We start from the raw sequence: 26802 nt of genomic DNA, 5'->3' as shown, positions 1-26802 counted from the left end.
TCATAGCCAACTGTCAATTACTCACAACTTGCTCAATAGTTTCTTCATCTCCTTTATTTCCAGATGGCCTCCACCCACTGTTCAGTCATCAGATACAGTGTGACTGTATCTGATGACTGAACACTCGACCAGCAGGAAACTCTTAAAGACAGCGACTACACTCAGGTTTCAATGAGCACAAATATCTACCATCATGTTTATTCAGGAACTGGGTTTATAACAGGAAAAAAGCCAACTCTAAACTATCAGCCGGTCAATCATTGATGTCTTATAATCTTCACGTCTGTAGTTTCATTTTCAGGGATGAGTCACAGTTTGGCTCTTTGCTCTCTGACTTTTTAAAGGCATCTTTCTAGAGGATTTTGTGTTTCTTTCACGTTGTTCTTGCAGATTTTGTTTGCTGCTTTTATTTAGTAAATTGCCTCTCCCCTTGAGTCCTGTCTGGTTTTACTTCCTTGCCTTTTTTCTGTGTTTTCCTGCTTTTGTTGATTGGCTGCCCCTCCCTAAATAGTTTAACCCTTCTCTCATCAGCTGACCTTTTGCTCACCTGTTATCACTTCCTCGCTAGCCGGTTACTCCACGAACCAGCCCAGTTCTTTTGTTCTTTGTCTCTTTGTTTTCAACTCTGATTGAATTCAGTTTGACCTCGTTCCAGCCTGTGGTTTGGTTGGACTGGAGCTCGTAAGCTTTCTGATTTAATCTTTGCATAGTTTCTGCAGCCTCCTCATCTTTAACGTTTGGTGACATCCCCTGTTGTGAATTCTCCAAGCTGTTGATGGAGGATGAGAGCATGAAGGTGACATGAGGTGAGGCTGGTAGAGAATACAGATGACGGCAGAGTTCCATCCTCCGCCACAGAATTTAAGAGCGGATGTTACTTTGCTGCCACACATGAGGAGAACGTTGTCTAAGCTTTTAACTTGCTTTGCTCAGTTGTTAACGAGTTTTTGGATGTGACAACTGAGCACAACTTCATCAGAAGCTAGATAGTACGTCTTCCTTGATCTTGAGATTTTGTCATATCTCAGATAAAAACAGACACAGACCTTCAGTGATTAGTCTTTTTAATAACATTACATTAATTATGACACATTTGTGAAAGATCAAGTGCGTGTGGCAGCGCAGAGAAAAAGAGAAACTATTTCAGTCTGCTGCAGATTAAATGTTGATCAAATAAAACGTCATCTCTCTGTGTTGTTCAGTCACATCGGTGGTTTAGAGTCACATTCGTTTTCTTTATATAATCCAAACAGGAAACAGTAGGAGCTTCACCTCTTAGAGAATCCTTCAAGTCAGTGAAGGTTTAAATGCAGTGTGACGGTCATCGAACGGGAAGTCAGTCACCATTCACGGATGGTGTGTCTTTTGAATAAACGGTGTGAATGTCCCTCCATCAGCACTGTTACCTCCGTCAGCACTGTTTCTATTGACAGCACTGTTTCTATTGTCAGCACTGTTTCCATTGACAGCACTGTTACCATTGACAGCACTGTTACCTCCGTCAGCACTGTTACCATTGTCAGCACTGTTACATACATTAGCACTGTTACCATTGTCAGCACTGTTACATACATTAGCACTGTTACCATTGTCAGCACTGTTACCATTGTCAGCACTGTTACAATTGTCAGCACTGTTAGCGACAAGCAGCTGCCTCACAAGTCGCATTGAATCAAAGAATTTGCGGTGATTGGCTGCGAGCAAAATCATACAAATAGTCTCTTTTTTTAAGTTGTGGGTACGAAAAGGACCGAGTGCAGATATCGTTTGACTGGAGAAGTTTCGATACTACTTGTCACTGTGTTGTTTCTGTCAATACCTTTTTAAAGGTACCCATACCCTGCCTTACCTTCTGGTGGGTCCAGACCTTCCATCTGTACACAAGCTGCTGCCACACGGTTTGTTTTTTGACGGCAGAGCGACGTTCAGCTCTTTGAACTCTTCGGCCCCTGAGCCTTTGGAAAGAACTGCTCACTGAGCTGGGACGTTTTTGGGGCCATGAACTAAATCCAGACCTTTTTTGCTCCTCTGGTCCAAACGAATCCGTCTTTCGGGTTCTTGTTTCCTTTTTAAAGACTTCCTGAACCAACAGCAGGTTCATAGCTGCACTGTCCGGGTCCACAAACCCTGCATGAAGACGCTGAAGGCTTTAGAGTTCATGTTCTACACGTCAGCGAGTTTTTCTCTAAAATCTACAGGAGCCACAAAAGTAGTTCCCCAGAAAAACAACCAAATATGACGAAGTAGCAGTTTAAAATATATTTCTGTTTCTAAGAAGCAGTTTGTTCCTCGTCAGTGTGAAGTTGTGTGCATGTTTGTTTTGTTAGTGCGTTAGTTTCAGGTGGTGTTGTTTGTTCTCAGGTTAGCTGAGAGCCGTCTGGAGGCCTGATTGTCCGTTGGTTCCCCCGACCGTCAACGGGCTGCTCTCGTTCAGGTTCCCCCCGGCCGTCGAGTCTGAGGAGAGAGAGAACGTCTCTGAATGAAGACACAAAGGTAATAACGTTGAGCTTTGAAGACTAATGCTGACGGTTCTCTCCTGGCATCATTGACAATCGGTTCCCATTTTATTGGTCCCCATTAGCTGAAAGTAGCGACGTTTAAAACTTTAGTTTTTTGCAAAATGCAGTTGAATAATTAATATCACAAGAAACAAAAAGCTGATTTTAGAGAACAAGACTTACAACTTTAAGTCCCACTATTCAGCATTCATAAGCAGCATACAAACATGTAATAAATGGTTTATAACGCACTCTAAAGTAGATGTCAGCAGTGTTTGTGTGTCAATGTATAAATACTATGCATTAATAAACTGCCTGCAGCAACAGTTCTATCAATGAGTAGACTAAGTGTTGTTGCCTATAAGTTATCACGGTATGGAAACTCTCCGGCTCCCTCTAGGGTCGTGTTCTGGAGGTGCATGTTGTATTTAAAGACCTTTGACTAGATGCAGCTCTGTCGCCTCCTCGGGGTCGTTTCTGGGCTTGGAGGAGCCTCCTGAGGACAGAGCAAAGACACAGAGTGATTGATTGAAGCACATGTACAGCCTACAGGCATGCAGCTCACAGGAAAACAAATCCAAACTTCCTTGTTCTTTTCGTTCCTCGTCCTCACGTAGTGAACACCTTCGTTTCTCAGAGTGAATCCGGGTAACACCAGGCGTGACCCGGATGTAATTACTGGTAACTGGTGTGACCCGTTTGGGTGTGTCCTTTAAAAACAGCTGTAATATTGATTATTCTAACATTTAATAAATATGTTTTTTTTACAGTATTATGAATAGGTATATTCTATTTATTACAGGAAGAAAGAGTAGATGTACTACTCTGAACATTCACTACGAGACGGAAGCTTCAGTTTATTTCACAATGTAATTAGAAGCTTGTTTACTTCAGTAGAATTTTAAAGTATTTCAACATGAACAATGCTGCGTTCAAAGTAACGCATCGGTGGTACAATAAATCAATACTGTTAATGTAACACTGAGGACCATTCTACTGCACAACGAGTACTTGTACTTTTGATGAAGTAATCGCTGTATATGCTAAATTAAGTAATCATTGTGGAAAATATGCTTATTCTTTCTCATCTTCTACCAAGAACCAAACAAACATGTTGAACTTAAAACTTAAAAAATTTAAAATGTCTTAAAGTGATCTCCGTGTGAAGTGTGTAGATGATGACTTCAGGACCAGAACCAGACTAGTTCTGCCCTCTCCCAGTCAGAACCTAGGTGAATGCGTATTGTATTTATGTTCGTCCTGAGTTGCAGTCAAGCGATCTTCTTTTTGTCAGTTAACGTCCACGTCTGCAGGAGTCCATGTTTACCTTTGACCTTCAGGTAGACCAGCAGGCCGACCAGAGCGGCGACCAGCACTGCGATCACCAGACCGACTACCCACCAATAAGACGGCTCCTCTGAAGTGCTCCGCCCACCTGCACACAGGTAACAAATGCGCATTAATCAGCATAAATACACACTTTTTAAACCTGAAATGACAGCAGCTGTTTGTATGTGTTCTTGTTAATCTTCCTCCCCTGAAAATAGTCCCCAACAAACGCTCCGTGTCCTGCTGTGTGTTTGATTAACAACTAGTGTTTTGTGTTTGTGCGACCTCACCGACGGGCTCGTCGATGGTGACGACGGTGCGTTCGGTGTGAGTGTTGTGCGGCAGCGAGAACACGCAGGTGTAGCTGCCCGTGTGCTCCGAGGACTTCGGGTCCATCAGCCGCAGGGAGCCGTCCCCGAACGGGACCCTGAAGCCGTCCAGCTCCACGTGGTTGTCCCACGGCGGCGAGGAGACGCTGTCCCCGGACCGGCTGTCGTAGGTAAGGATGTGGGAGGCGTCTTTGCCGTTGGAGAAGCTCCAGTGGAGGAAGGGTTTGTTCAGGTAAGGAGGCGCGGAGCAGGGGATGGTCAGGTCTCTCCCTTGAGCTCCTCTTATCTCTACAAGAGGGAGACATCAACCAATACATGCAAGTTAAAGCATCGTTTAAGATTCAACGATTACTTGGAAAACATGTGCAGTATATTTCATTTAGCAGCCCGGCCTGCAGACGAGCATCTTTCACATAAACCCTCTAAATTAAATACATTCGTACCTCTCTCCCTGAGTGAGGAGCTCCAGGCCCGACCCCCGTAGGAGGTTGTGACTTTGCAGATGTAGATGAGGTCCGGTTGGCCGTTCAGCTTCTTGAGGCGGCTGTCCACCGTGTACAGCCCCAGTTTGTCGGCCAGCATGCGCGTCACCGGCCGCAGGTCCTCAAAGGTGGGCGGCTCGGTCGCCCAGGTGACGCGAGGCGCCGGGAAGACGTCGCGGACGATGCACTTCATCTCCTCGTACCCGCTCAGCCGGGACAGCTCCAGAGACAGGCCTCGGATGGGTGCTACGCACACACACACACACACACACACACACACACACACACACACACACACACTCAGCATGCTGAAATGTTTCCCAGCAGCCCCCTGATGACAGACTCTAAAGGCCAGCGCCCAATATAGCCTGACATCAGCCTCATGCCGATAACAATGGAGCTCTGTTATAATATAACAATATTACTGTTCTTACAAACGTTGGAAATGCTAAATGAAAAGCCTTATTGTTGATTTCACCTCAGAGCCTCTTAGAGGAATACAGATGCTGGCAGGGACATCAGAGAGGCTTGGAGTAATTATACACCTGATATTTAGAGTAAAAACAGGGAATTACTGTTAAAAAAAAAAAACCAAGAGTAAAGAGTCGGCAGCCCTGCAGGCGCCTCTCTGAGACCAGGAGCTAACTCTCTTAGCGTGTTAGCATGCTAAGAGATAACAGGAAGTTAGCGTTGCATCGGTTCAACGTTTCGTGGTTTGGAATTATTATCGACTGCCTTCTTTATTTAAGATTTTCATTTCAGTAAATGTTGCATCATGTTTGCAGTATTATGAACTGGGTGTCTGTGGCGACGTTCCCATAAAAGAATATTGAATTATGCACACATTTCTAAAAACAACTAGCACGTCAGGACCAAAGACTGCAGACTTATGAAGTTAAAGCACCACAGACATGTGAAGGATTACCACTTTAAAACAACACCAGTCTGTCGGTCCGAGTGTGAAAACACTCGGTTAGCGACGGTTTGTCGTGGTATTAAACCACACCTGTAACCAGACGACTGACGTCTTAAAGATGACAACTTGATCTCATAGTATGTCATGAATAACAACACACTGGAAGTACACAAGGCGGGTTGCTCTGTTGAAAATATATATATATATATATATTCTGCATAATTATGGAGATTTCTGTGATTGGTCCGCTTTGTGTTCTCACCACACTGACTACGTTTAAATGCACCAAATATTCCTGTTTTTTCTCTTATTCCAAAAAAGACAAAATCCCTGATAACCTAAGTTTAAATATTATAATATGCTCCTGAAACCTGAATAATATCAATATATAATCCACGTGCTTTCATCAGAAAATGCTACATTAAGAATAAGACCTAAATCAAAAAATACAAACGGAATATTATGTTAACATGAACTACATCAAATTCTGAATAATGCACCAAGCATTTGCGTCCTAACAGTTCTTCCTCCCAGACTCACCTTCCACCTTCACGATGACCTTGGCGTTGTGTTCTCCCTGTGAGGTGTGAACGTGACACCTGTAGGTGCCTCTGTCCTTCAGGCCGCTCCTCCGGACGATCAGCGTGGCGTTGCCGCGAGATATCAAGTGCGGGAAAACGGAGGCGCGGCCGGCGAATTGCTCGTGCTCAAAGTGCTCTTCCTCGCTGCTGTCGCCGCCATTGCTGTCGTCGCCGTCGCCGTCTTCCCGCTCAAACTTGTACACCATCACTTCCTGTCTGAACCACTCGACGGTCTCCTTGCTGCCCGGCTGGAAGCTGCAGGGCAGAACGCACTCCTCCGAGATGAAGCACGTCACCGTGACGTCTGAAACGAGAACCGGTGAGTCCGGGTGAGAGACTTCTTCATTGTATAATCACCTGGAAATAAGAATCATTGTGCCGTTTATAACCACATCGAAACACCTCTTTACGGAGATGTTTCTACAGTAGCCCAGAGCGGACAAACACTGGCTCTGGGTAGAGACTGTTGTGGGGTTCTTCTGCACGCTTTGCACGCAAAAAGTTTCAGTTGGTGCAACCTGCAAGCTCACCACTAGATGGCGCCAAATCCCCCGCACCGGCCCTTTAAATGTGTGTTATTATATATCAGGGAGGTTTCTGAGGTTGTTAAACTTTTGTAGTTTAGTAACATGAACGGCAAATGCATCGCAGGCTGTGTCCTCGTACTGCAGTTCGTTTTACATCCTATGAGAAGTTACGACACATCTGTTGTGTGTTTTCCTACAAAGGACCAGCAACAGTAAACTTCCATCTTCATAGTTTAGGCAACACAACTACTTCATTAGGTTCAGGAGCAGATGGTGAAATACTGAGTTAAGTTCAGGAAAAGATGTCATCTGGGTTAAAATCTCTACGGAAGTACTGCTACTGAAGTACGCAAGTTATGTGATAAAAACAACGTTGACTTCCTGCTCATACGGGAACAACAGCGGCCTCCTGTCTGAAAGATCGCTGGACGTTGGACCCGCCCACTCTGTGTGGGTTTGTTTGCTCTTTATACTTCCTCGTTCACGATCACGCGGATATCGTGGGATGTCTACGACTTGCGGTGCATTCTTTTTCGAGGTGCTCCTTTCTGTTGTACGCTGCTGCCCATCAGATATCGTCCCCGCTCCGCTGATGCCTCCACTCTGTTGTTTCCTTCAGATTGAGCCGTCGTCACAGGCCTCATGACTCTGGTGATGAGGAGGATTATTCTCCCTTCACTTCCCTTTATTGCAACACACCCTGGTGGGCAGTGACGAGACACACCTTTGACCCTAAACAGGAAATCAAACCGTATTCCTGGAAAATAGACGTTTCTAGTTCTAACACACCTCCTTGGGACATCAAGAGAAGACAATAACCAGTCTGATTGAAAACACATGATAGAAATCATAAAAGTAACAGTAACGGTGCTGTAGATGAGGGCATTGAGCACATGGTTTGTGTGTTCAAACATTTCTGATTGGTGCTGCTGTTTGAGCCTGAAGGGACATCGGTAAATACATGTAAATGACACATTTCTTCATTAATTCATGACCAAACATTCATGTTGAGGCTAGTTCAAGCAATATTCTAGTCAAGAAACACCATGAAAGCAAGTAAAACCTGTTTCCTTGTTCGTATAATCCCCCGACTGTTTGACCACAGAGTGAACCGTTTTCTTAACGCGTGCTTAAGCCCGTTTGGTTACACCCTGACCGGTAAGAAAGTATGCTTAAGTTATTAGTAAGGATCTCGGCTCGGATCTCTTGTTTAGTCAAATGTTTCCAGTTAAGAGCTTCATGTGTGTTTCTTTACATCCAAGGTGCTTTGGAACGCTACGCTTGACGCTACGCCGTGACACAAAAAATTAATTGTGAATAAACATTTTTGATGCATCTTGAGAATTTTGTTTCTGGGGAGGCAATCGAATCAACCAAGAGATGGACTATAGTGAGTTTACCTTCCTTACAGTGTTGATGCTGGTAGATAACAGACCTCCGGTTCTGAGAAGTGTTTCTCAAAGCTGCATTCTCTCTAGTGTCCACCAGGGGGCGACTCCTCTGGTTGTATAGAAGTCTAGTCTAAAATGACTCTACTTCTCTCTTGATTTACTCCCTCAGTAAACATTGTAAACATGAGTTTATGGTCTCAATCTCTAGTTTACAGTCTTCTTCAATACAGCATGATGTTCATTTAGTACATTATGCTCCATTTAGAGTCAAACACACCAGAAAGCAGGGCGACGTTTGGAGCCAGAAGTGAGATCAGATTGTTGGTTTGGTTCCAGAATCGTCTTGTTTGTGCTGCACACGTGTTTGAACAAATGCGAGGCAGTTACTGGCGTAACAACACACGGATGACTGGAGGGATTAATTGTTGCTTTTTTCACTTTTCAGCGCCGACCTGTTTTGACTGTCGCTGCCAGCCCACAGCTGTTCCCTTCATTCCTCTCATAAATCTCGGGCTTAGCGATGACTCACGGCTGCGCAGAAACGCAGCGCAGAAACGCAGCGCAGCGTTCGAGCGGTTCACCTGACAGCCAGGTGACAGTCGGTTCCCGTGGCGCGGGGCGGCCTGACATTTGGTGCCCTTGCAGAAAGTCTTTTGTGCAATCTGCTGAGCAAACACGAAGCTCTCCAAGGCAGCCAGAACACTGTGGAACATTAACGTCACACGCGCCTTTATTTAACAGAATCAACACTCGATCGAGTCCATTTCACTGATAGATAATCAGATGAGTACTTAAAAAGTGAGATTACAGAACTGGTGATACCACAATCTTGATAACTTTGCAGCCCACAAACACAAACTCTCTCTCGACACTGTTTGAAGTGCAAACAGCATCCGAAGACACGTCGGCTATGAAAGCTGATGAAAGCATCGTTTTCCTGCCAAAGACGTCGACTCACTGGTGATCTTTTACGTTACGACGGAAATGTATTTGGTCGTTGATTACGTTTTGCTTTTGAGGTTTCCTCAACGCATGAAGGAGGTCGAGGTCGTAGAAAACACAGCTGTCAGAGGAGACTGCTGTTTGTGGAGAACTTTTGATGCTTAGAGATACCAAAGCAGTGTTTCTTCTGAGATGTAATCCAGGAGAACACGCGTCAGGAAGAAACGGGAGGATTGGATCGGCAGCTACTCTGGATGAGACTCCTGCTAGCTGCTCTCTCTGAGTTCTTCTTGTCTTTGTGTGAATATTCAGCGTTTTACATTTTCTGTAACGAAGCTCATCGTTCCTTCTTTTCCGCTCCAGATCTCATCCGTGGAGAGGATGACGGTCAGAGCTACATGAAGCCCAGACAGATGTTCCAGCTGTTTCACTGCTGTCTCACTGGCTCCGCCGGACGAATAGTTCCTACCTGACGTCAGGGTTTGAAGTTGAGTAATTTGGGACGCTTCTCAGATTGTGCAAAAGAAGAAATCCCTTCCTTTGCACCAGATTATATTCTGCGTATCGGGTTCCTGTAAAGAACCCTTTTGAATTCCTGATGAACTGCTTGCAGATCAGTTGAGGGCTGCTGGACAAAGAGGCGTTTGTTTCGCTCACCTGGGGTTTTGTCCTGCGTGGCGAAGCCGACCCAGAGGAGGAAGCAGGCCCAGGTCTGTATCGCTGACATGATTTCAGTTTACCCTCAGAAAGCAGACGGCTTCAGTCCATGCTGCTGATTTCAGCACCAAGGTCCTCCCCCACCCCTCACCTCTCTCTCTCTCTCTCTCTCTCTCTCTCTCTCTCTCTCTCTCTCTCTCTCTCTCTCTCTCTCTCTCTCTCTTCTGCAGGTTTGTAGTTTTTCCTTGGATCTCTCTGGGTGGGTTCAGCATCAGACACAGGAGAAAAAAAAAAAGGCATAATTAGAGACATTCCTTCTGAAGTGGACACAGGAAGACATACAGCGTGAGACGTGACAGAACATGTGCAGCTCTCTGAGGATTTGGCTTTTTCATCTCAGAAATAAAAGAGAAATAAAAGAGAGATTTGTGGCTGAACTCTTCATCTCTGAAAAGCTTTTCTTTCTCTTCTCCTCGTCGTATCTCATCCTGCGCTTGTGTTTTATCTCTCAGCGGCTCGATAAGAGTGAAGGAAGAGGATCCGTCCGCGGCTCACACTCGATAAACTGCTCTCACGTTGTCGCCACGCTATCTGAACCCTCTGAAAACAAACGGGTGAACTCGGCGCTCGGGCGTGAAGCTGATAAACGGATTAGTCGAAGGGTACTTTTGTTAGAAACGCACACAAAGTGAATGTGATGGAGGTGGCGTGCAGCCTCCATGTGTTTACGTTGGAGCCTTCTTCTCCTCTAAGTGTTTCACTGCACATCAGAGTTACTGCTCTCTGCAGCAGGAAGAGGAGGAAGAAGAAGATGAAGCTGCACTTGGATGTTCTTCAACATGTTTGCTCTTGGTAACAGAAGAGCGTGAACGAAGTGAGACTTTTGTCTTTGTGTCCTGCAGCGAAACATTCAGTCTGTCAAAGAGCTGACGGAAGAAATCAAAGATTTAAAAGAATCTTTTATTTCACGCCGTTTAAACTAATACTAGTTATTATAGCTTATAATTCTATTTCATCAATTTATTGTCTCAAATTGTTCATTTTCTTTTTCTTTCATTTCTTTTCTCAGTCCACACTCGTCAGTGAAGCACTTTGAAGTACACTCACCTGAATGAAAGGTGCTTCACAAATACCAGTTTGACTGATTTTGATCTGCACTGGAGGAGAGTTGAATTCCTCACAAAATATAAATGATTAATCTTTTAACAGATCAAACTTGTTTGAGTCTTCAGGGTCAGATGAGGTTCATTGTTCTTCACATCAAACATTAACGTTGCTGCAGGAGAATAATAAAATCACTACCAACAAACAAGCTTTATTAATGGTTTATAACACCTTTATTACTAGTTAGCTAACTCTTTGATCTCTTTAGTCCCAGATGATCTTAAACTCGGTGTGCTTCATGTTAAAATGGATTCATATATTAATATTAATATCAGTGCATCATTGAACCCACCACGCCTCCTCTGAACCTCCGTGACAGATTTATTACTCGTCATAACTGTTAATAACTGGTAATAACTGTTTGACCTGCGGTGCACTCGCGTCTTATCTCTCCCTCAATGAGCCACACGTCACTCACTCTCAACCACACAGCAGCAGCTCGTCCTCTATTCACACCACAGTTATTATTATGTCTATTATTAAGCCTCCAGCTCATCTTAAACTCAAGGTGCTCCACGCTCAGTTTGTATATTAAAGAATACATAAAGTAAGAGAAAATGCAACGGCAAGTAATAAAGTCTTGCGGGAAGACGCGTCACTCATTCTGCTGCCTCTAAAGCAAATAACTCTTTATTCCGTCTTAATAACACTTATTAAAACACTAACGATAACTCTTGCAAGCAACAAGTAACGTGCACAAAAGAATATAATAGAATATATAATAGAATGCAACAATAAGAGAAGGAAGAGTTGTGCAGCAACACACATCACTGCTGCCTGTAAAACATACAGCAGCTCTGTAAAGCAGCTCATTCTGAGTTAATAACCCATTTATTAGAGTTATTAAGATACTAGCGATGACTCTTTGACACACATACGTCTGTGAGTGTTCCTGTCACGTCAAACACCAAGCCCATCCCACAAGACCTTCACGTATCAAACAATAAAAGCTTCAGCCTTGATATGCTGTGTATTTATATGGAACCGTTCTCATGTTTCACACAGAATCGAGACAATAAAAGCTTTTTATTGTCAAAGATTTCTCACCTTAACTTCACTTTGTATCCGTGAACAACCAACTCAGTCCCTCATTAAACGTTTACGCCACTAATAGTACATTCTTATAAGAGCATTCCAGTTATTGTCATCCCAGGTGAGCGTATGTTAAAGCCTTCCTCCCCTCTAGAAGCAGCTTTGATAATGGACCACACTGATTTAAGTTTGTGTCTCATCAGCTGATCACTTCTAATGAATGAAATGTGTATTTGTAGACGTTTCTGTGCAGCTTTAGAGCTTCATCACGGCACTAAAGCCTTCTTTTAGCTGCTGATCACTTTGGATTCTCATACAAGAGTCTTTAATACTAGTAGTAGTAGTAGTAGTAGTAGTAGTAGTAGTATCCTTCTAAAAAGCACTGTATTCATGGAGTAAAGTTGGTACTTACAGAAGCTTCTGGACATCAACAGGCAAACATTCTCTATAGTCCTGATGTATCACACCGAGCTGCTGCCGGAGGGAAATCTGTCACTGACATGCCAGGAAAGCGTGAGTGAAAGCTGAGAACTCACTGACAGTGACTCAACCGGAGCTCCACTTATAATGAAAACACAGGGAAGAAGAGGAAGAGGAGGAAGAAGAGGAAGAGGAGGAAGAGGAGGAAGGGGAGCCGGTCTCCTCCTGAGGCTGAGTGAGTTGACTGGATCAACAGGTTTATTTAGAGAATAGGCAGCAAACATTTCACCACACATACTGCAGGGAGCGTACGGTCACACACACACACACACACACACACACACACACACACCCACTGAATGGGTGGAGTTTGGTTGTGATTGGCAAACACACACACACACACACACACACACACACACACACACACACACACACACACACACACACACACACACACACACGACCCTCCAGAGGAGTCAATGTTTCCTCCCATCAAATGTCAGTGGTGTTGCTTTCAAAGAGCAGAGCTGTTTTAGTTATTTGTGTGTGTGTGTGTGTGTGTGTGTGTGTGTGTGTGTGTGTGTGTGTGTGTGTGTATGTGTGTGTGTATGTGTGTGTCAAACAGCCAACACCTGCTGAGATTAAACACACTCGGATACACAGAGGCTCCACTTCCTCTGTTTACCTTCAATATTCGGAGGCTTAGAATCACATGAAAGACATGGTCGACGTGTGGAGACGTGTGGAGACGTCTTGAAGTCTTGAAGTCATGAAGTCATGAAGTCATCGCTCTGTCGAGTTCAGCTGAAAAAGGGGAAAATGAAACAATCCCCGGATGAGTCAGCCTTCATTAAAGCTGGGAAGTTTCTGCTGAATCCGTTGGTCTCTTTTATTTCAGAGAAGCCTCGGTTACTCACATCACCACCTGGAAACACGTGAACCGGTGAAAACCAGTCTGGTGTTCTGGTTCAGGGGGAGGTCAGGGGTCACGGTGACGCTGCGTTCCGGTTACCTCGGAAATCAGAAATCGGAGCCGGGAATGACATCACAGCCGAGTCAGGAACACTTAACGGGGTTTGTTCCAGCCAGGTTATTACTCTCTTTTTACTCATTCTTCTCTTGTCGTCTTGGCAGTTGGACTGTTCGGTTTGTACTGAAGTGCCTAATAATAATAATAATAATAATAATAATAACTTTATTGATACAGCACCTTTAAAAACAGAGTTTACAAAGTGCAAAGAGTGATGATAACAACAACAGAAACTGAGGAATAGAATCATTTAGTAAAATCAACAAATAAAAACAAAACAGAAAAGCAACGACATCACATAAAAGCCAGTCTATAAATAAGCATATAATAATCATATAATAATCATATAATAAGCATATAATAATCAGCATATTATTAAAAGCTTTTTTTAATTATTTTTTTTTAGCGGCCATCTTGGATTTTTGAGGTCACGGGTTGGTTGGGTTTCGTCCAACTTTCCGAGGCGGCGTTCCAGTTGAAATTTCCGACTTCCCAAATCAAATGTAACGCAGCACGAGTAGCTCAAGTTAAAGTCAGGCACCTGTAGTAAGAAGGGGGGGGGGGGGGGGCGACTTTAACCTTTTATCTCTTCTGCCTTAATTCTCTCTAAGAAATAGTGGAGCTGCTTTGTTAACGATCAGAAGAACAGACTTGATCACTGTTCCTCTGTTTTAAACAGACACTCAGTATAAAGATTAAAAAAATCTATCATGTCCCGTCTACGTTAACATTTATCTTATTTAGGTTGATTACTGAGCTCATGTATGTGATTTACCTAACAAACATATTAATTTCGCCCCTAAATCATCCCCTCTTTCTGGTCTGTTTGACTCTAAATGTTCCATAATGTACTAAATGAACATCATGCTGTATTGAAGAAGACTGTAAACTAGAGATTGAGACCATAAACTCATGTTTACAATGTTTACTGAGGGAATAAATCAAGAGAGAAGTAGAGTCATTTTAGACTAGACTTCTATACAACCAGAAGAGTCGCCCCCTGCTGGACACTTGAGAGAATGCAGCTTTAACACTTGAAGCTCTGACTTCACTCTTCAGAACCGGAGGTTAAAACTGGGCTCAGGTTTTTAGTTGTGATGATTAAAGGGTTAGGGGAAAGGGGCTGGAGAATGCATTATGTTAAAGAGGGTCCTCACAGGGATAGAAGTACAAGTGTGTGTGTGTGTGTGTGTGTGTGTGTGTGTGTGTGTGTGTGTGTGTCAAACAGCCAACACCTGCTGAGATTAAACACACTCGGATACACGGAGGCTCAACTTCCTCTGTTTACCTTCAATATTCGGAGGCTTAGAATCACATGAAAGACATGGTCGACGTGTGGAGACGTGTGGAGACGTGTGGAGACGTCTTGAAGTCATGAAGTCATGAAGTCATTGCTCTGTCGAGTTCAGCTGAAAAAGGGGAAAATGAAACAATCCCCGGATGAGTCAGCCTTCATTAAAGCTGGGAAGTTTCTGCTGAATCCGTTGGTCTCTTTTATTTCAGGGAAGCCTCGGTTACTCACATCACCACCTGGAAACACGTGAACCGGTGAAAACCAGTCTGGTGTTCTGGTTCAGGGGGAGGTCAGGGGTCACGGTGACTGAGGGAATAAATCTAGAGAGAAGTAGAGTCATTTTAGACTAGACTTCTATACAACCAGAGGAGTCGCCCCCTGCTGGACACTTGAGAGAATGCAGCTTTAACACTTGAAGCTCTGACTTCACTCTTCAGAACCGGAGGTTAAAACTGGGCTCAGGTTTTTAGTTGTGATGATTAAAGGGTTAGGGGAAAGGGGCTGGAGAATGCATTATGTTAAAGAGGGTCCTCACAGGGATAGAAGTACAGGTGTGTGTGTGTGTGTCTGTGTGTGTGTGTGTGTGTGTGTGTGTGTGTGTGTGTGTGTGTGTGTGTGTCTGTGTGTGTGTGTGTGTGTAGGATTATGTCCTCCAGAGGTGTAAATTGGGGAAGGCGCTATAGGTGAGGCTGGATTAGACGCATCTCGCTCCACTCCAGCTCAGATTAAATCTCGGCCGATTGGTTGTTTGAGCTGCTTCCAAACCCGTGATTCATTTTCACGCACAAATAACCTCTCTACACACACACACACACACACACACACACACACACACACACACACAATGTGGAGGTGAGCACTAGCCTCATATAATCCATATAATCACACCAGGTGCCTGTTTTGTTTTTTTATTGTCCCGCTGAGAAAATCCTGATGTGTGTGTGTGTGTGTGTGTGTGTGTGTGTGTGTGTGTGTGTGTGTGTGTGTGTGTGACTGTTTGTAGGTTAGTGAAAGATTGCTGTGGCCGCAGATAAGAGGATTAGGGTGGAATTAGTGTCATTCCTCCATCGCCGCGAGGAATAGATTCATATCGATTTTAATCAGAGAAAAAAAAATCTGCAGATAAAACAGACGGAGAGACGGGAGAGACGGAGAGACGGAGAGACGGGAGGAGTGAATGAAGCAGCAGAAGAGTCCTAGAGATGTTCAGCTGCAGACTGAGGAGCTGCATGTAGGAACATTTACACACATGCATTCAAGAGGAACTCATGCTTTTGTCTTCGTTCTGGAGCTCTCCGGTTGAGGAATGTGGGATGTTTGACCAGGACCACCAGCGTTAGTCTGTGGACCTGGTGGAGCTGGTGGGGGTCGCTGTGGACCTGGTGGAGCTGGTGGGGGTCGCTGTCGACCTGGTGGAGCTGGTGGGGGTCGCTGTGGACCCGGCGATGCTGGTGTCGCGTCGGCTGTGGCGGGGGAACCTGTGAAGCATGAAGGTGGACCTGCTGACTTGCCTGGCTCTGACTCTGGCCGCCGCCAGCCTCGTCGCCAGGGCGTCCGGCGGTCGCAGCTCCGGCCGCAGGAAGCACAAGGAGGTCTTCCTCGGGGAGAACAGCAAGTTCAAGTTTGGAGGGTGAGTCAGTAGATGATGCAGATGATTGGCAGCATCTCTCTCTGCTGTCTGTGCTTCTTAAACTTCAGTGTTTTCTGGGCGGGAGTGCAGCAAGTAAACATGTCAACATCAACATATCGTCACCTCATGAAGCTCATATTTATAGACACGTAGCAACGTTAGCATTCATTTGGAGTTGTGTTTGTGCACAGCATCTGAGTTAGCGTGTGCTAATTAGCAGAGATGTGGACTTGAGTCACAAATTTGATGACTTTAGACTCGACTTGATCACCACTTTTGACAAATAAATACACATTTTAAAACGCAGTCATGCTTTTTGTAATATATTATGACTGTTGTTAAGAGGCATGAGATTTGGTGAAGAGCGCATTTGACGTTCCTGTCTTGACCCGGGACTTGACCCGGGACTTGACCCGGGACTTCCCCGCTTGACTTCACTTCACTTCCAACGAACACGTCACTTAGAAGTTCCCACAGTTTGATCACTTTCACTTCCCTGTTTCACAGAAAAAGAACCTCTGTGGGTTTATCTTATTTAAAGAAGTGAGCTCACAGCGACGGTCTTCCCTAAATGTGATGCTCATGTTGTTAAAGCTCAGAGGACTGAGGAGGACAGAGCACTTCAAACTGGTTTCATTTGTCTCAGTGAGGATCTGAAAGAATGAAGCTGCAGTTCTCTAACAAGGTCCAAACATGGAGATGAACTCACAATGAAAGGATTCAAACCACTTTAAGGATTAGAGAGGACTGAACATTGATCACTGATCATTGATTATTGTTCTGCTCATTGTGTGACTGACAGCTGATCTGTGGGATGAACTGGGCAGAAACAACAGAGATTAAAGCAAAGTCACACCGGAAGAATATGACCGAGTACATTTACACAAGTACTGCACCTGAGCACAATTTTGAGATACTAGAATTTCATTTTCATGCTACTTTCTACTTTACAAATCCAGCTCAAACAACTGTCACCCGAAAAACTGTTGGTGTGGTGGAAAATACTCTTTTTAACCTCCCTGTGAGAAATAACCGAGATGAGAAAACTCTTAAATATAAAAATTATATTTAATGAACAGACAGTTTGTAATAATTCAGCTGAATGGATAGAGCTCTTTCCCCACGGATGGTTCGGATGTCTAACAACAATGAATAGACAAAACAGAGTATATATATATATATATATATATATATATATATATATATATATATATATATATATATATATATATATATATATATACACACACACATTATCTCTCCTCTCCCTTGGCAGATGTCGTCCTCCTCTGTCTGCCCACCAAGGCCATGTCCTCAGTCTTCTGGTGGGAGGAGGGTTCGGTGGTGACATCAGGATGACACTACAGAGAGAGAGAAATACTAAAAGACTTTTAACATGAGATCGTTTCAATGAGTCTGGTCGGCCTCGTCTGCATTTCTGCAGGTTTTGATTAATACAAGTTAACTAAGAGAACGGTATGATAAACAGCATTGAATGTTTCTGCAAACCGCAGATATATTGAACATCAACGTAACTACCATAAATACATAACTACTGTAAATACATAACTACCATAAATACATAACTACTGTAAATACATAACTACCATAAATACATAACTACCGTAAATACATAACTACTGTCCTTAGCGTACTTTCTTAACGTTACGTAATAAGGGTAAAGTCAACGTTTACTTGACAGGTGAAAGTCCTGTTTGTAGACTTTCTAGCTTGTTATACTATTATTATTATTATTATGACATACTATAATATTATACCATATAACTAATACAATATATACCAGTTAATATACTTCGTCGTTCTGACTGAATTTAAAAACCAATAACTTTGAAATTCAATTTATGTGCAGAAAGTAAAATGACAACTTGGCTGCAACTAACAAAATATAACAAAACAACTTTAACTACATTTTCCTGATTATGCTTCTATACTGTTTTTCTATACATTTAAAAAAATGTCCTGAATGTCAGAGGGAGTGGACTGTCTGTAGATGTCAAAGGTCACGAATGAACCGTGAAGCTGTAAATATCTAAACGTGACGTCACAGATCCAGCCTGGTATCTCCACGTGGTGACGTCAAGAAAACACTTTATTTAAATAAACTGTAGAGTGACTGTCTGACATTCAACCAGGGAAACCCCGACGACACCACGCTCAGGGTGTAGGAGGGGTAATTACAGTGTGTGTGTGTGTGTGTGTGTGTGTGTGTGTGTGTGTGTGTGTTTAGAGCGGGTTAACACACACACGCACACACACACACACACACACACACACAGGTGTGGTGCACAGGTGAACACGCAGTGGGAAAAGAGATAAAAGCTGTTTGAGAGTTTCTCTGCTGACGAATGAAAAGCCTCTGAAAGTCACACACACACACACACACACACACACACACACACACACACACCTACACACACACATTGTGAGGTCAGTGTGTTTGAGCCAAATCCTGTCTCCATAATCCCTTAAATTAACGTTGAAACAAACAAACCACATTTAACCTCAAACCCTGAAGCTAATTCACAAATACACTCAACACTTCCTGTTCTAAACAGTGGAGGAAGTATTCAGATACCTCGGTAAAAGTACTAATACCACACCCTTAAAATACTCTGTAACAGTAATAGTACTAACACCACACATTTCTAGTATTATATAGTATATGAATGTGTTATTATTACTCATGCATTCATGTAAAAGCAGGATGTTACTGATTAATTAGTGATGGTTTTCATGATATGTTCTCCATTGATCGATTGGTTCGTTGTAAACTTTAACCGTAATAAAGCAGCTAATCACTCAACACTGTGTGTGTGTGTGTGTGTGTGTGTGTGTGTGTGTGTGTGTGTGTGTGTGTGTGTGTGTGTGTGTGTGTGTGTGTGTGTGTGCAGACGTATTGACTACAAGCTGAAGAGGCAGGACAGCACTAAGACGCTGCTGATAAAGACCGAGCAGCTGCTGAGGATCGAGGAGCACGACTTCGCTATGAGGCCGGGCTTCGGAGGTCAGACACACACTGTCTCTCTACACTTGTGAGGACACGCCTTATTCCTGTTTCACCTGTTTATGTCCACATGTTAACAAAGTGGTTGATACTGCTTTAACCACACGTGCTCCTTTGTAAGTTCCTCATCACTAACAGCTCTTTTATGAATTTAAATTTGTATTAATTTAAATATATTCTTTATTTTATGTTTACCTTTTATTTTTTATCACGTTTACTGATAATGGGAAATATCCTTTCTACAATATTTTTTTTAGCATTTATTTTAATTCTATTTATTTACATGTATACATCCTCCTATTTATGTATTGACAAACTTCTCTTCTCTTAACCTTAACCTTAATATATTTGTAGTATTATTCCACACCTGTAATGTGCAGGTAAATATTTAAACTTTATAATTCTCCCCATCTTTTTAAAAAATACTTTCATTTTATCTTAATCATTTTTAAACCCTTTTCTAACATTTTGTTGAGTGAGGTTGTAAATGTCTTTGTGTGATGGACTCGACCTAACCTTCATCATGAAACCAAATCCTCATCTTCAAACTGTCCTTTGGAGCAGTGAGGAAACTGAAACATGTCCTCACAAAGAGAGAAATACCCTCTCTCTCTCTCTCTCTCTCTCTCTCTCTCTCTCTCTCTCTCTCTCTCACACACACACACACATAAAGGCACACCTCATTTCATCCCTAAAGATTTAATCCGCTCACACGTCGTCCCACGCTGATGATGCGTACGCGCTGGTTTGATGATGTGATGATGGGCACTGGGTCACCCAGACAACGGATGTGTCGATCCGAAAATCACCAACACTGACCCAGATTACACCATTGTGTGTGTGTGTGTGTGTGTGTGTATGTGTGTGTGTGTGAGAGAGAGAGAGAGTATTAATGCATTTGAAATACAGTAGGACTCTGTGTGCTCACTCAAATGTGATTGTGTGTCCCTGTGTGTGTGTTTGGCAATATAATGAGTGCCTGTGTGTGTGTGTGTGTGTGTGTGTGCGTGTGTGTGTGTGTGTGTGTGTGTGTGTGTGTGTGTGTGTGTGTGTGTGTGTCGATTCGTGTGCATTAATCTGGATTATATTCCAGGTCTGGAGCAGATGGAGGGGTGGGAAACAAACTGACGTCTGCGATGGAGATCATCGGTATCAAACACGACAATAGCTGCAAACAGTTCATTCAAATATGCTCCTTTGAATGAGATATTTAATCAATATTAAAAGAGATGAACGTAAAGTATCTACGCATTATCTGTCAGTATCAAAGTATCTAGTAAAGTAAAGTAATGAAGTACATTTACTCATTTTTTTTAATGTTCTGCTACTTGAATATTTCCATTTTTAGGAGACTGTCTGCTTCCTTCAATGCATCTCTGAGGGAAATGTTTAATTAATATAAATAAATGCATTTATTGGAAAAGTGTGAATATAATTATTGCACAGGATCCTGTAGGTCTGACCTCAAAGCAGACAATTTTTTTGCATATGTGAGGTCATTCAATCTTTATTATTATTACTGATGCATTAATGTAAGCAGCATTTCAATTCAGTAGCTAGCTGAGGTGAAGCTAGTTCTGGTTTTATCTCTATTTTTAGAGCTAGTTTACAGCTTTAGTTGACAGTAAATTGGTCAACAGTTGGTTGAAACATTTAATGACGATGTCTTGTTTTGTTTAATAAACCAAACTATTAATGGAGAAAATAATCAGCAGGTTAATCAATAATAAAAACAATCATAATTTACATATTTTATAAACCTCATCATTGGGTTTTTAAAGTTTCTGTAGTCATACATGTAATGAAGTAGTAATATGAAGTATGAAGTTACATTAAATTAAAATTACTACTATAAGTAGTTAAAGCTGCAGATAGTAACTTGAACCAATCATATTTTCTCAAACTGTTGCTATAACACAACAACGTAACAACGTAGCGTAACAACGTAGCGTAACAATATAGCGTAACAACGTAGCATAACAACGTAGCGTAGTGTAACAATGTATCAGCGTAGCAACGTAGCAGCGTAGCGTAACAGCGTAGCAGCGTAGCAGCGTAGCAGCGTAGCGTAACAGCATAACAGCGTAGCAGCGTAGCAGCGTAACAGCGTAGCGTAGCAGCGTAGCGTAACAGCGTAGCAGCGTAACAGCGTAGCAGCGTAGCAGCGTAACAGCGTAACAGCGTAGCAGCGTAACAGCGTAGCGTAACAGCGTAGCAGCGTAACAGCGTAACAGCGTAGCAGCGTAACAGCGTAGCAGCGTAACAGCGTAGCAACGTAACAGCGTAACAGCGTAGCAGCGTAACAGCGTAGCAGCGTAGCAGCGTAACAGCGTAGCAGCGTAACAGCGTAGCAGCGTAACAGCGTAGCAGCGTAGCGTAACAGCGTAGCAGCGTAACAGCGTAGCGTAGCGTAACAACGTAGGAAAAGCAGCAAATATTCACATTGAGTTTCTGTCAATTGACTAATTAATTATTGAACTGATTACATTTATAACTAAACATCATATTTCGTACACTCGTCATATGTTTTGTGTATAAAAATCTTAATTTGTAGAGTAAACTGTAAAATACATGCAGTGGAGTATAAAGTATAAAGCCTTCTGAAGTAAGGCAGTACTTCTACTAGACTCGGTCTATAAGGTTGGTTGCCGTCCTGTCCTTCAGGGTGGGGACAACAAAAGCACCACTGTCTGTCCCACGGCCCTGTGGCATTTCCACCCACTATAATTTAACACTGAAGGAAAATCTCTTCTTTTTGTGCATCAGATAAGCCTATAGCTGCTGTGTGTGTGTGTGTGTGTGTGTGTGTGTGTCTGAAGAATCAAAACCATTCCCTCCACAGTCCTGAAATACTCCGTGTGACATTTCTTGTTACTTCTTGCACATGTTAAGGTAGTGTTTCTACAAGGAGGTTAGCCTTTACAGGACGTCTGTAAACTTAAACGAATCCCCACAAACTCCTCGGTCTCTTTCAGCGAGACGTCGTGAGAGCGAATCCTCGTCACTGCTTTACTAGCGTCTGTGTTTCTACCGGTCGTCTTCCAAACACTTGTGTATTTTGACTGCAGCTCTTGCCTGTGTGACCATGACTGTCCCCAGCTTCAGGGAACTAAACTTGGCTCCGATTGGCAAATTAATTCCTGCCATTAAAAAAAATCTGGTTCGACAGATATAAAATATTGCTATTGATTTTGAGTTAGTTGTCAACTTTTGACACCATTTAATCCATCAATACAATCCACTAGATTATCTTAGTCTTGAACGTACATAGCAGTTACTTCAGTTCTTGACTATTGTAAGTGTCTGCAAACCACAAGATACATTGAACAACCACGTTTCTGACGCTTGCAGAAACACACAATGCTACGTGGTTAACGTTGTGAAATGATTGGTTAGGATTAGGAAACTAATTAGTTAAGGTTCTAAAAGACAGAATGGTTTCAGTCAAAAAAGTGACGACGTAGTATCTTAAATTTCTCAAACCTGACTAAATGTACTTTTTACATCACACCACTGTTACATACATTCTGCCAGATGGATGTGACGAAAATGATTTTCACTGTACAGAAATTAAACGACACAACAACACAACAACACAACAATGGCTGCTTGTAGCTGCAGTTAAAATACATCTTAAAACAAAAAGAATTCTGTGATGTAAAACATCAGTTATTTGTAGAGAAAACCACTGGTGTGGTTCTTTAAAGGTTTAGTAAATAAAGTCTGTGTGTGTGTGTGTGTGTGTGTGTGTGTGTGTGTGTGTGTGTGTGTGTGTGTGTGTGTGTGTGTGTGCGTGTGTGTGTGTGTGTGTGTGCGTGAGACCTTCAGAGCTTTGATTACATGGCCGTGTTTCAGCCCAAGCGTCCAGTGTCACACATGACTGAGTTGAGTCCGTATGGATTGTGTAGGAGTGTGACGTTCAGAGAGTCACCTCTTAATCCCTCTCCACCTTTCACCTCCTCCACCCTCCTTCTACTGGAGAGTCAAATCAAACACAGAAACATCCCCAAAGCTGCATCATGCTGCTTATGACAGTCATCTATCTGCAGACTTATTGTGTTCGGAGATCAAAAGACTTATTCTAAAACGCTGATTATTATATGTCTCTGTGTGGTCGTTTTGTGTCTCTGTGTGGTTGTTTTGTGTCTCTCTGTGGTCATTTTATGTCTCTCTGTGGTTGTTTTGTGTCTCTGTGTGGTTGTTTTGTGTCTCTCTGTGGTCATTTTATGTCTCTCTGTGGTCATTTTATGTCTCTCTGTGGTCGTTTTGTGTCTCTCTGTGGTTGTTTTGCTTCCTTTCATAGTTGTGCCGAATCCCTTTGTGTCTCTTTGTAGCTAGTTTTCATCCCTTTGGAATTGTTTTGGTGATTTTGTGTCTCTTTGTAGTAACGTTTTGTCTGTTTTGAGTCTTTTTGTGGTTGTTTTGTGTCTCTTTGTGGTCATATAATGTCTTTCTGAAAGTTTTGCCTTTTTATAGTCATTGTGTGTCTTTATTTGTGGTCTCTTTGTATCTCTTTGCAGCTGGTTTGCATGTCTTTGGTGTTGTTTTGGTCTATTTGTGTTCGTTTTGTGTCTCTTTGTGGTTATTTTGAATGTCTTTGGAGTCTTTTTGCATCTCTTTGAAGTTGTTTCGGTCTCTTTGTAGTTGTTTTATGTTTCTTTGTGGTAATTTAGAGTCTCTTCCCGCTTGGTTCGTGGCTCTTTGACAGATATCTTGTAGGTGAAGGTCAGCGGGGCCCCTGACACACTGGGCCCCTGGGCCTTTGTCTGGTAGTTCAGTAATCCATCCATGGCACAGATGGAAGAGTTGGCAGCATTGTTTCACTGATGCTCAACAAACACAGGCTGTCTATCGCAAAACTAACCTCACTAATGACGCTGCCTAACAGTGCAGAAAGAAATGTGATTTTCTCAGTTAGTGAAACAGGCTGAACAGGAAGAACTTCTCCTCCAGTTTCCTGGTTTGACCACATGTTTTTCTTTCCTTCTCAAACTTTCTGTATACATTCATATTTTCTTGTATATTTCAGTTCCCGATATAAATAACTTGTCGCATGTTAATTCATGCATTACAGTTTCTGATCTGATCATTTGTGACACAGCGCTGTCTCTTCTTGTTGTGGACATCCATCACTGCAGCGTTACCTCTGGATGTTTTTATGGTGCAGCCATGGGAGCATTATGAGGCAACGGGCCCCTGAACTCAGATAATAAAAAGGTCCAACTTGCTCTCCTACAGAGCAGCAGAACACACAGACTTTAGAGTTTGTTGTTGTTTTTCGTCTCTTTGTCGGTTTGTGTGTTTTTGTAGTCATTTTGTGTCTTCTGTTAGTCGATTTGTGTCTTTTTTTGGTTGTTTTGTGTCTCTTCGTAGTCGTTCTGTTTGGTTGTTGTCTCAGGCTACATATTTTCAGTATAAATTGAAATGTATTGATAGTATATTTGTGCATGTATATCCTTTATGTGTACAGCATCCTCCCACCTCCCCCCCAAACACTGCGTTCCCCCCAAAAGCCACGGCGTAATTCGAGCACCGCAGTAGAAGCCTCTTCCTCATCAACTTGTTTACGTCAGCTGATTAGAAAAAGATGCATGCCCGGAGTTGACCAGGGTTCTCCACCGCAGTGTTGAAACAGGGTAGATTTTCCGTAGAATCCATTTAGAAGTATTTACGAGTCTTTGAGAAGTAGCAGTTGCTGGATCTGAACCGCTGCCCACGTTGTTTTTCTTCAGTCATTCATAGACTTTAGATCTGGTCCTCAGTGGCGGTTGCGTCTCAACCGCTGTTCACAGTAATGAGGAATATCTGCAATGTGCAAAATAATAACCAAAAAAGATTTGCAAAAAATGTGCGCTCATGCATCTCGTTGAGTTTGGAGACTTTATGTTCATGCAACATGTCTATGGGGGGGCGGGATGGGAGTCTGGTCCAGTGGGGGTCTTGGGCCTTGTTGAGGAGACCGGCTGCAGTCAGGAAGAAGCCGTTCTTGTGGCGTGAGGTTTTGTCCTGGTGGACCGCAGCCTCCTGCCGGAGGGGAGCGACTTCAACAGTTGGTTGACCGGGTGGGAGGGGTCGGCCGCAAATCCTTCCTGCCCGCCTCGCAGGGCTCTGGAGCCAATCACCTTCTCAGCAGAGCGATTGGTTGACTGCGGGGGGGGGGGGGGTGGGGGGGGTTGGCCTGGTGGCTTGTGGGGTTCCAGCTCTGAATGTTGTTGTTTTTTTAAATATGTTAAACAACTTTGTGGCATTTCCCGTCTTTTTAATGTGATTTTGGTGAGATGTCTGAAATAAGGTCTGTGGTTAACAGAAGCTGAAGAGATTTTAACATTTTGGCCGCTGACATCTTGGTTTTTGGTTGTCGCTTTCTTGTTTTTTTAACTTTCCTGAAGTGAAAACACTCTGACAATGTTGTGGTAGCAACTTGTCAATCACAGTAAGCCCCGCCCCTAAATCATCCCCTGCTTTCTGCTCTGTTTGACTCTAAATGGAGCATAATGTACTAAATGAACATCATGCTGTATTGAAGAAGACTGTAAACTAGAGATTGAGACCATAAACTCATGTTTATAATGTTTACTGAGGGAATAAATCAAGAGAGAAGTAGAGTCATTTTAGACTAGACTTCTATACAACCAGAGGAGTCGCCCCCTGCTGGACACTAGAGAGAATGCAGGTCTAACACGCTCCTTGGTCAGGGAGCTGATGTTCAGGGTCCTGTGTGATGAAGGTGCCAAGGAAGCAGAAGGTTACACATGTTTTTGTGAATAAAGAAATAAAGGTGTTAAACATATTTCTGAGCTCAGTGTTGATGTTGCATCACATGGATCTAGAAAGCTGAGCCGGACCTCGTTCTGCACGCGTCGCTCTGTAAACTGGGTGTGACGTGAGAAAAGGAAAGCAGTAAAGAGCAGGGAGAAGGAGAGAGACTGACCTTCTGCTTCAGGATTTTTCCCACCAAAGAGCCCTCGTCGTCGGGGTTACGCTTAATGTTGAGTCCGCACCGCCGGTGGGTTTGTTTGTCTTTATGTGTGTCAAACCGGGACAAAGCTGCGCTGCAGCCAGAGCTTTATGGTCCTGGCTGTCAGATGAACTTCATTAAATAAAGTGTTTATTGAGCTGCCGGCCTGCTAACATTCAAGTGGAATTAACACACTTTACGTCCACAAAGAGGCACACAGACACTTTTGAGTACTTTATTTGTTTCCCTCGTTGGCCTTTAGGGTGAACACAGGAATGTAAGCCGGTAAACCACGTCCAGACGGAGGTCACGGACCCAACCGGTGTTTGTTTACGGATACTCAACCAGCAGACATGGTTTTAGTGATTTGCAGGTCAAAAAGCTTTTTCATTTTCTTGGTCTTTGAGACCAATTTAATAAAATGACAACACATTAAACCAGTGAGGAACCAGAACTAACAACATTCAGGGACAGAAAGCCTTCTCTAGGCATGTAGGTTAAAACTCTTTTAAAGTGCAACAACTCTATGTAGCCTAATACAATTAGAATTCATGTAATAATGGATGTTTTCAACAGTGAAAATACTCATTAAAATAC

At 43.0% G+C, this 26802-nt stretch overlaps 2 protein-coding genes across 3 annotated transcripts in view; one reads left to right on the top strand and one right to left on the bottom strand.

The window, feature by feature from the left end:
- Positions 1-1047: 1047 nt before the first annotated feature.
- On the bottom strand, positions 1048-12597 carry hhla2b.1 (HERV-H LTR-associating 2b, tandem duplicate 1). Its single transcript, XM_068710266.1, has 8 exons — positions 12261-12597; positions 9653-9907; positions 6095-6439; positions 4600-4884; positions 4118-4444; positions 3826-3933; positions 2935-2994; positions 1048-2454 (listed from the first exon to the last, which is right to left on the bottom strand). The coding sequence occupies exons 2-8, from the start codon at positions 9720-9722 to the stop codon at positions 2363-2365; spliced, it is 1287 nt and encodes a 428-aa protein (XP_068566367.1). The 5' UTR covers positions 9723-9907; positions 12261-12597; the 3' UTR covers positions 1048-2362.
- Positions 12598-12814: 217 nt separating this feature from the next.
- LOC137871665 (gamma-aminobutyric acid receptor subunit rho-3) overlaps positions 12815-26802 on the top strand; it is a 19078-nt gene continuing 5090 nt past the window's right edge. The window contains exons 1-2 of one of the 2 annotated variants that reach the window (XM_068709535.1): positions 12815-13357; positions 19135-19247. In XM_068709535.1, coding sequence (XP_068565636.1) covers positions 13308-13357; positions 19135-19247 — 163 coding nt within the window. In that variant the 5' untranslated portion in view covers positions 12815-13307. Of the gene's footprint in view, positions 13358-16079; positions 16223-19134; positions 19248-26802 lie in introns of those variants that run through there. The other variant, XM_068709534.1, reaches the window with a different exon arrangement.

The sequence above is a fragment of the Cebidichthys violaceus genome, unplaced genomic scaffold (genome assembly GCF_023349555.1).
Source record: "Cebidichthys violaceus isolate CVI_PGR_0920_01 unplaced genomic scaffold, fCebVio1.0.p SCAF_15, whole genome shotgun sequence".
NCBI lineage: Eukaryota > Metazoa > Chordata > Actinopteri > Perciformes > Stichaeidae > Cebidichthys > Cebidichthys violaceus.
This window is presented reverse-complemented; position numbering and strand designations above follow the sequence as displayed.